Source organism: Lactuca virosa, chromosome 1 (assembly GCF_052849685.1).
Source record: "Lactuca virosa cultivar CGN04683 chromosome 1, Lactuca_virosa_CGN04683_v6, whole genome shotgun sequence".
NCBI classification, from domain to species: Eukaryota; Viridiplantae; Streptophyta; class Magnoliopsida; order Asterales; family Asteraceae; genus Lactuca; species Lactuca virosa.
This window is the reverse complement of record NC_136426.1, coordinates 258,773,419-258,784,292: the sequence shown is the minus strand read 5'-3', so window position 1 is coordinate 258,784,292 and position 10,874 is coordinate 258,773,419. Positions and strand designations below refer to the sequence as shown.

At 32.0% G+C, this 10,874-nt stretch overlaps 1 protein-coding gene and 1 long non-coding RNA gene across 3 annotated transcripts; one reads left to right on the top strand and one right to left on the bottom strand.

Moving 5' to 3' along the window:
* The first annotated feature begins 2,525 nt into the window (after positions 1-2,525).
* On the top strand, positions 2,526-3,400 carry LOC145109183 (uncharacterized). The gene is made up of 2 exons (XR_013708817.1): positions 2,526-2,861; positions 2,979-3,400. It is a non-coding gene; the product is annotated as an uncharacterized LOC145109183 (long non-coding RNA).
* A 3,251-nt stretch (positions 3,401-6,651) lies between these two features.
* Positions 6,652-10,147, bottom strand: LOC145166434 (uncharacterized). 2 transcript variants are annotated; one of them, XM_079085411.1, is made up of 6 exons: positions 10,019-10,147; positions 9,803-9,895; positions 9,320-9,457; positions 8,526-9,236; positions 8,343-8,429; positions 6,652-8,252 (listed from the first exon to the last, which is right to left on the bottom strand). In XM_079085411.1, exons 1-6 carry the CDS (start codon positions 10,058-10,060, stop codon positions 6,774-6,776), a joined length of 2,550 nt encoding a protein of 849 aa, XP_078941537.1. In that variant the 5' UTR covers positions 10,061-10,147; the 3' UTR covers positions 6,652-6,773. The 2 variants fall into 2 exon arrangements, with proteins under 2 accessions (XP_078941537.1, XP_078941546.1); XM_079085420.1 differs by having other exon boundaries at positions 8,343-8,426.
* Between the last annotated feature and the right edge of the window lie 727 nt (positions 10,148-10,874).

Genomic DNA, 10,874 nt, shown 5'->3' with positions numbered 1-10,874 from the left:
TCCAACAATTCATAATACGAGGTACAAATCTCTATTACGAAATTTAAACATCTTCTACAACTCCATTGCTTTTCCTGTTTCATAACAGTTCAAAGTTATCAACAAAGACTGTTTTTGTTTTCTGTATACAAAAAAAAAATCATTTTCTGTTTTCGTTTTCTATATATATCACATGCTTTCGTTATCTAACAAGTAAATGATTTAAATACAAAATAGTTTGTTTGTGTCCATTTCTCATGGTTCAATATATAACCATTCGATGAAGGGTAAAACTGGAACAAACTCTATTTGTTGCAATCATAGGCACCCTTAGAGTCAAATGCAGAATTGGGCCAAAAAAGAAGGGAAGTAATACTTAAATACGAAATACTTAAATACGCAGACAAATGTTTTCATTTTTTTTAATAACATCCTACTTTAACAATTTTTTCAAACATAATTATCAGTGTTAAATTGCATGTAAGGTTGCATTTGTATTTGCATAATTTCTTGATTCTATGATAGTTCTTCAAAATATATCTATAATACCATTATACTTTAAAAATTAATCATTTATGTCATGTTTGTTTGTTTTTTTTTTTGTTTTTACCAAAATTTGCTACATGGACCATTTACGTAAAATTTTCTTTAAGGATTTTTTTTTCATGATTTTCATGACACTTAGCATGCATCTTTTCTATTAGTTATGTTTCAAACTGTTATACTTTCAAAATATATCCATAATACCATTATACTTTAAAAAAGGACCATTTATGTAATGTTTTTTTTCTCTAAAATTGGAAAAAAAAATCATGACATAAATTTCCACCACGTATTCTAATATTCTAATTATCAGAGTATATATACTCATTCATTCTTCATATATTATTTATTTTACATTTTGAACTTAAAGCCTCCTTGCAGTTACAGAATATGTTGCTCCTGAAGAAAAAAAAACACAAGATTATCATTATTGATTGAGGCAAGTGCATATCAGCTTTTTGAAAACAGTCTAATGTCTCATACAGGGACCATTTATTTAACTTTAGCATCATACTTTCATTTTTGTATCCCATGTATGCAGTAGTATAGGTTCTGTTGTCTTCCTTTTTTAAAAAATTCAATATTTACCAATTATAACAATGTAATTTCAAGGCACGTAGCTATAATTTGTATATATTGTGAATTTATACATACATATAAATTTTACCTATTGCCCATACAAAAAAGGTAATAAAAAAAGTCTAGCCTTATTAAGATTAGAGAACCGACCTTCAAAAGAACATAGGAGTCGTCTGTAAAAAAATCTCATATGAAGACTGTGGTGGCAACTAGCTTGAAATTGTCAATGCGCCAAACACCAATATAACATAGTCAAAAACAAATTTTATGGAAAGTTGGTTTGTTTCTCATATAAACTAATAATTACTTTTCCTACATGTTTAGATGTATGTTGCTTTAATTCCAAATAAAGAAAAATATTAAAATTGTTAATTTTAGATGATAATAATAGATTTACAAATAAAATTTTCAATGTTGTATATAAATAAGTTTTAGAAATTTATAAACAAATTATAGAATTTTATTTCTTATAACATCTTTTACTTATTAATAGTAAAACATATTTTATTCTTAATTTTTATCTATAATTTATTTTATGTGCTCATGAATGTTTCTTACAATACTTAAATTTTAATTCGGCATATAACAATTGCATTTCAATGATTTAGTTTGTTTTTTAGTCTATTTGGTTTTATATTTTCATTATACAACATCATTATTTTTTTTTTGTTAATCTATACATAAAGAATGTCGTTTATATTTTCAAAACATTTTACATATTAATCCGAATCAACCTAACATTATAAATTATTAACTATTTGAAAATCATTGGTCAATGGTTATGTTTTTTAATTATCAATATTTTTTTAATTTGTTGACCGTGGTTTCCACGAGTTATAACCTAGTAAATTGTATATATTAGTTATTTTAAGAAAATAAATTTTCAATTTAATTAAAATTTTGATAATTTAGAATAATTATTCATGTCAATGGAATAAATACACACATCCGCATAAGGAACGAAAATAAATAAAATGGGAGCATGTAAAAATGAAAATAACACGTAAATATTGTTGGATAAATGTGCAAAATATAAATAGTAAACTTTTATTGCTAATTATATATAAGATTATAGGATCACACTGAAAACTATAAAAAGGTTTTATAACTAAATGATAGTGCTCAATTATTGTCTACCAACTAAAACATAGATATAGTTTGTTACAATAAAACAAAATAAATAAAAAAGTTTATTTATTAATTGAATAAAATATGTTTATTTAATATAACCAATTAATAAATTAGAAATAATTAATTAAATATGTTTGGCAACTTGATTAAATGCTTGAATGTTTTCCATAAGGGAGTTGATTCTGCCACAGTAAACTTTAATCCATCCACGTATTTTGACAGTAAATTGACAATTATACCCCTAAATAAATTTAAACATAATGAAGCGAGAGAAAATCAATGTTTCCAAAAGACACACGCACAGGCGCTGCTTCAGCCGACAATCCTTCGTCGATGCAATTAGTCTTCCTCCCCCAACCTCATTCTTCCTCCGTCTTCACCGTAAGATCCCATGTTTCCAAAATGACCATGACCACACACCGTCGGTTACCACCACCAACCGCAACCACTTCTGAATCAAAACCCACCGCCACAGCTCCCAAAAGCGCACCAATTTCTGACCCACAAATCACATTACTCCTCTCAACCGAATAAACCTCAATCTTCAAGACGCTCAATTTATCAACAAGCTTATCAATTTCCTATTTCTTCAAATTAAAGCAAGCTTGAATATTAGTTCTGAGAAATTGGTAATCCTTACTTCCTTCTTATATTCCTCTTCTTAGAAATTGTTTTTCTGTTGTTTTTTGATATGGATTGATATGCATTTGATTATGTATTTTTTTTCTTGAATTTGATTTCGGTAGTGTTGGGATTTATCCTTTTGAGGTTTTTCAGTAGCGGGAAGTGAAAGTTGTAAGCTTGGCTTTACTCTTAAAATCATTTGATTAGACTCTAGAGTTTAGTTATTGATTCATATTAGTTGATCATCATCCTCGTTCCAGTGGCGTTACTAATACGACATGTAAAAAGAAGGCTGCAGACATTGGTGGTAAGCTTTTTGTAATCACCACCGACCCTTTAATGGGTTTAAATTATGCTTTGATCCTGATGACCTTGAGTTTTCTACTGATTTATGTGTAATATTCTAATTTCTAATCATAAATATAGTAAAGTAGAGAAAGAGCTTTAATCTTTGTTCATTGGCTTATGATACAAGGTGATAATTTGTGTATTAGGTTATGTGAGTTTGGGAATCAATAAACGGATTGATGAAGTTCTTTGTTTATTAACTTTTCTGCTTTATTGTTTTTCTCTAATTTCTGGATATAATCTTGACGAAGATGAATGATGGACTTTGTAAACTATTGATATCCAAATCAAACAATATTATTGGAAATTATTCAAAATTGATGAACAATATTGCAACGGAGTTTTGCAAATGCTCAAGGTAGTAGTCATGTCCACCATTAAAAGCATGGAAGAGGTACTAATATATTGTTGAATTGAAGGAAGGAGGTAAACGTTGGCTTCATGGTAAGTTTTTGGAAACAAAAATATATTCTCTCTCTTAAATATTTATAAATTAAAATTAAGGGTATAAATGTCAATATATAATTTTTTCGTGGAAGGATAAAAAGCCTTTAGTGGAAAAATCACCACCCTTTCCATAAAGAACCATTAATACAAATACATAAGAAAAACAACTTATGATTTTTGGTAAGTATACAAAAGAAACCCTAAAGGTGGAGGGAATCATTTCCTCCCAACCTCACCCGACATATCAATTTTTTCTCTCTATTTTTTCTTCTATCGTACCCAATCCACTACACAAGTAACTCATCTTTCCGAACCCTCTCATTTTTTTTATTAAAAAAACTATTAAAACATTTACTAAAGCCATAATAAAGTGGTTAAATGATAACCGAAATCCTAAAACGATAATTAAAATCCTAATATACGAGTAAGAAGTAGATTGGGTTACCAATTTTTCACGAGTGAAATCGATCTTCTTTAATTACTTTCGAGACAAGTTTAAAAAAAAATCATTATTGATGTTGTGACAAGGAGTCCACGGTTTGGTGATATATTGGCAGAACAGACACAATCTAGAAAAGTGTGCCACAATTGAGGAAGTCAAAGATGCGATTTGGTTGTGTGGCAATGACAAGACTCCAATTCCGGATGGTTATTCCTTTTCTTTTATTAAATCTTATTGGGAGATGCTTCATAGAAGACATTTTTGCTTTTGTGGAAGATTTTTTTGCTCATGCTAGAATATCATCCGGTTGCAATTATTCTTTCCGTACATTAATTCCAAAGACTGATAACCCATTAGTTGTTAGTGATTTTTGCCCTTATCAGTCTCATTTGAATTCAATATAAAATAATTGTTAAGATTCTAGCTTTACGTTTGGTTTGAGTGATTGACTCGATTATTAGTTATGAACAGTCTGCTTTTATTAAAGATCGACGGATCTTAGATGGTCCCATGATGATTAACGAATTGGTAGAATGGTATAAGAAAAAAATGCAAAAAGTTGATGTTTCTAAAGACTGATTTTGCTAAGGCTTACGATACGGTCGTCTTTTTTGGATAGAATGTTGCAGTTCATGAATTTTGGTTCAAAATAGAGGTCTTGGATTCGTGTCTGGCTAATTTCAACTAGAGCTTCTATTCTTTTAAATAGGAGTCCTACTGAGGAGTTTTAAATTCAACGGGCCTTCATCAGGGTGACCTTTTGTCCCCTTTCTTGTTTTTAATCGTTATAGAGGGGTTACATGTGGCAATTGAAGATGCATCATCCGCTAACTTATTTTTAAGGGCTCAAGTTGGTAAAAGTAATTTGAATTTGTCCCACCTTTTTTACGCAAATGATGCAATTTTCATTGTTGCTTAGAAGAGAGATAATATTACAAACTTAGTTCAAGTTTTGCACTATTTGTACATGGTTTCGAGTATGAAAATCAACATTCATAAATCGAATCTTTATGGGGCGTGTGTTTCAAATAGAGGCGTACAAGATTTTGCTTCAGTGGTGGGTTGTAGAGACGACAAGTTTCCTTTCACGTATTTGGGTCTTCCTATGGGGCAACATGTCTAACATGTCTAGGGTGAAAGGATGTAAAGTTATTATTGACAGGTTCCAAAAGAAGCTTTTTAAATGGAAAGTTTCGACCCTATCAATTGGAGGTAGATCGATGCTCATTAAATATGTTCTAAGGTCTCTTGGTATCTATTTTGTCTTTATTTCTTATGCTTGTTCGAGTTGTAAAAATTCTTGAAGTAGCATGTGCAAACTTTTTTTAGGGAGGGGATGAGGACAATTGAAAAATGTCTTGGATTAAATGGGATGTCGTTCTTGTTGATAGAAAACATGGTGGGCTGGATATTGGTAGTGTAGTTGCCTTTAATCTTCCTCTTATTCAGAAGTGGCGGTGAAGATTTTAAAATAATGACAACCCTCTTTGGGTTAAAGTCATTTAACAGTTGTTTTGTTCTAGTGGGGGTTTTCGCAGCTCTGGCTATACTGGGTCCGACCCTTGGTCTCGTGTTTTGGCTTCCAGTTCTCGGCTTTTAAACCGGGGCTTAGTGGTTGATTCTATTTTCAAGAAAGTAGTTGGTAATGAGATGTCTACAAAATTCTAGATTGATAGATAGATCGGAGATTCCTTTGATTCTAGATTTCCATGAATTTTCGAGTTAGAGAAACATAAAGAATGAAGGATTGTTGATAGAAGAGTAAATGGAGACTGGAACCGGTCTTGGAGATATTAATCACAAGGGTGAAGAAGTTGTACAATTTTCGACCCTTATGGAAGTTATTTAAAATGTTTCTTTGAATCATCAAACGGATAGGTGGTGCTACGAAATTGGTGAAGATGACTCATTTATGGTTGGAAACTTAAAGGAGGTGGATTGATGAAGTGGTCTTATCGTCTTTGGATCAGGAAACTAGATGGAATCATTTTGTCCCTAAAAAGGTAAATATTCTTATTTGGAGGGTTCTAAGGAATAGAATTCTAACTTGAATTAACTTAGAAAATAGAAATATGGATTTTCATTCGTGTTGTGCCCAATTTGTGACCTTAGCAAAGAACAATTTGATCATCTTTTCATAAGGAGTTAAGTGACAGCGAGAACTTGGAACGCTATATTTTCTTGGCTTGATCTTGATTAACTGGGTATATATTTGGTTGTTGGCTTGTTTAATACCATGAATAATAGTTTAATGTCATCAAGGAAGAAAATGGTGGTTGATGCGATCATTTGTATTACGATTTGATATGTTGGAGGTTTAGGAATAATATGGTGTTCAAAAAGTGAAATCATTGACTCGATTCAAGAGTTTTGTTTTTATGGTTTGCAAATTGAAACCATAGATGTTCGTTTGCTTGGTTAAATTGGCTTCAAAATCCTCTAGACTTTATGTAATTGTTTTTCTAATGTCTTGCTAGTTTTGTTTTTTATACATGGTTGGCATTAAAAAAATGAAAAAATAATATAAAAAAAAAAAGTACCGATGCATAACATATTAATTAACACTAATTCAGGGACATCTCCAATATTCGTTTCATGTAAAGATACAATTTATAATACATTTTAAATGAAATAATAATAACAATAAACAAACAAACAAACACCCCATTTATTTGAAGATTTATATTTCTTCACTCATTTCCAAAGGAACTCTATATGGGTTCTTGAATTCTTCAAGTGAAGGAAGAACCCTACCCGCATATAAACTCTTCACAATCCAATCAAACGGGACCACCGAAATCTTTTGCTCTACCGCACATTGCTTCAACTGACGTGAAATACCGATTTCGCCCTCCACAACAATCGCCCCTACCAATACCCTATTTGTCTCAAGTCTCTTCACCAACCAATGAAACGACTTGAACACCAACCCCCCTCCATGCCTCACAACTTTCTCCATTTTCATACAAAAATCATGTTTCCCATGAAGCATAATCGCAATATCTTGGAAAATTAATCTACTTGGCATCCGAATCCCAATTATCATGCTACAATTAATCACTTGTTCTTTTAAAATCATGTATTTCTTATGTGGTAAGATTGATCCTTCGTTGACTGAGTCAAACAGCCATTTGACTTTGAGAATACTCGCGTTGACTGCACACCCGTATAAAAACTTGGTTGTAAGCAGCCTTTTGGGACTCAAAATCACAGGAAGTCGATATTCTGAGAATTTTTTTTGTCTTCTAGAAGTTGAAGATGGAGGAGATGGAATATCATCTAAAACTATGCCACTGTTTTTTTGAATTAGATTCTTGATTTCTTTATGTTTCTTGATTGAAAAACCCGTAATTAAAAACTTAAGATCTTGGAATAAACGCGTTTTTTTGCATGTGAATGTGACTCGGGTTTTTTTTGTGTGAATAATTTCGGGTTCTGAAAAACGGACACGTTTTCTCATTGGAACTACACAGCTTTTGATGTTGGACTTCACCTTTCTGAAAACCTCGGTTGGAAATAACTCGGGATTTTCTTTATTTATAGTAGCCAAGGGTAATTTGGTCTTTTTCTCAACATCATCTTGTGTAGGTTGTTTGTTCACCGAGTATGGATCATAAGGGGGATGTGGTAAGATGCTGTAAGTTTTAAGTGAGGACACATGTCTTCGTATAGGACTTGAAATATTCTCATGAAGGGTATTATCGGTATTTTGGGGTGAGACACTTTTTAGATTATTTTGGTGAAGGGTATTATCGGTATTTTGGGGTGAGACACTTTTTAGATTATCTTGGTGAAGGGTATTATCGGTATTTTGGGGTGAGACGCTTTTTGGGTTATGGAGATTAACATGGGGAGGGGTATTATCGGAAGAAAAGCTGCAAGGAACAACAGAACACAAAAGGTCCTCCATTGGGGACACACTAAGAGACATATCAGGGGCAGTATGGGAAAGAAAATTACTGTTATTGGTAGTTTTCTGGTGTGTGTCTATATCTTTAGGAGGTATGGTTGATTGAGAAACAGTATTGTCCTGTTTTTGTATGGCTGAATTCATATCAGGGGCAATATCGGCAGATTCCGAGAAAAAACTTGTTTCATTTAAAGCAAATGGTTTTTCAGGGATTTTGTTGTCTGTAACTGAAGGAATCCCAACTTCGTTCTGAAAACAAGAAGCAAAACTGATTAGCAAGAAACTTGTACTCATTAAGTCCATTAAATTAGAAAAAGAAATTCCCAAAATACCCCTCACCTTACACGTCCAACAACCAAACCAACGGCTTTGAAATCTATCTTGAATCAAATTTGTCATCTTGCCTTCATTTTCTAACACAACCTGCTAACCATAATAAACTTTTATTTCAATTTTCAACTTTAACAACAAATTTTATACATAAAACATATAAAAAAATCTGCTTAAAGATCTTTGATTTACCTTTTTTGTGCAAAAATCAGGTTGCTCAACAGAACAACTAAACATGGGATCAAAATCGCACCCTAGATCAGCATCATGTTCTTTATGTGTATCACCTTCAATAGATTCTAAAACAATTCCTTCTTTTGATAATATCTCTTGTTTTGTGGAAATAGAACTAAATTCAGCTTCTAGGGTTCCATAACTATCTTTAACATGAGATATGGATTCATAACAAGAACCACTGACTGTTAATCCCACATCTTCATATGCATCTGCCATGGTCAACTCATCCAAATCCGAAAGAAAGTCAACCTCATACTCATTGTCATTGTTTTCCTCAAAATCATCATTAAGTTCCTCCAATCGTGCCTTTTTTACCCTTATTGCAGCTTCAAGAACAGATGAAGGGGTTGAAAGTTGTGAATTTGGTTCATCTTTTACTACCTCGTGGATTATTAATGCTTCTGATGCTGCAACAGCTAGTTCCACTGCATCTGTGATATCAACTTTATGAGATTTCGGGGTTTTCCCATTTTGCCCCTTTAAAGGTTCATGACTGGAAATTCCTGAATTGCCCTTCTGTGGACTTGGATTTTGGGTGTTCTCCTCAGGGGTAACTTTGGATTCTGGAACTGGAAGAGGTTGTAGTTGAGATTTACTTGGAGTTGGATTTGATAAATTTTGAGATTCTTCATTTGATGATAGATGAAGATGGAATCGAATTTCATGCTGAGAAGTGAAACTGAAACTGTTAAAATTCAAAATAATAATCTTAAGTAAAACACAGATGAAAATGATGAATAGAAACTTACATTGCTAGAACATGAAGGAAAATTCATGGTTGAGTTGTCTTCTCCAGATAAAAATAAATGGAAACTCTTACACACACCATTATCACACAAATTCTCATTTTCTATGGTATTCATGTTTTGCTGAAGGCATCCAATGTCCTAATCATTATAATAATAAACATCCATTAGATATATGTGCATATAAAGAAGTAATCAGAAAGTTCAAAACATTCTATAATTTTGAACAACGCTCATAAACTCCTAGCACTTTACTGATTAATCAAACACATGATTTCTAGAGGTGAAAACTTGCCTAGAAGATTCAGATTGACGAAGTGTATTTCTTCTGATTTGAGATAATAAGAGAATGTCAAAGCAAATCAAAACGAACAAATATGTTTTGTATAGGTGGGTGTTTTCAGTTTAACGATAATCGTGAAGTATTACACTGAATTGAAAGGAGGAAAGTGAAACTAAAAGGGGAAAACAAGAAGAAAATCCTACCTCGAGCCTTTGCCCTGAAGAACATTGAAACGCTTGATTGCTCGCCTCCCTTATCGAGGAAGACTGAAGCCAACCCGGAAGCCATGCTGCTTCCTGTAATAAGATAGGAGAAATATATTTCGCATACTTAAATCTACAACCATGTATCAAACCTAATTTTCAGAACGAAAAGAGATATCCACACAAAAAATACACGATAAATGAGAAAGAACATACCTCAGAGAAGTGAGGAGGATGAAACCCTAGTAAGCTATGCATCGTGTTCTACGGTGTGAATCCTTGGCGCCAATATTTTCAGGTCGGAGCGAATGGGGGCGGGGTTAAAGAATTGAAGAATTATTTATGGAATTGAGTTAAAACTTTTTTTCAATTTATATAATAATGTTTCTTACAAATCTATAAATTTATGGGATATTGATTACACTAAAAGATGTGTTTGAAAATACTTATAAAGGAGGTGTTTAAAAAAAGAATAATTAAATTTTTTTGGTTTTAAAAAAAATGTTTATTCATACATAATAATTTTTTTTCATACGTAACAATTTTTTTCCGAACATTATATTTTGTAGTTGATATTTTAGAGTTGTCGTTTAAACATTGTTGCAAATGTATTTGTGTTTGTAAAAATGTATTTTTCTAAAGTTATGAGACATCATTCATCTAACACTATAATAAATTAGACTAACAAATTCATACCTACCATTTTACTATTTTATTATCATAAAACATTCACCTCACTATTTATGATTTCTCACCTACAACTCATATTTAGAATCCTTTTAAATCCGTTTGGAGTCGAACATAATTCAAACCAAAAGTAATTCATAACATATTTCAAAACAAAAGTCATTAAGTTATTCTTTGAAAATATCCTTCGACCGGTCGTAAGTCTTGGGGCATCTCCGAAACTACGGGGAAGATGTTAGAAGCCAAAGAAGCAAAGTGCATAGAAATAAATGTGGAAAATAAGGTACTCGAGCAACAAATGCATGATAAGCTACGAGTCATTAGAAACAAGAAAAAGTGGATAATGTACACGAAGAAAGAAATCCAAGCCATGATAAAGAAAATC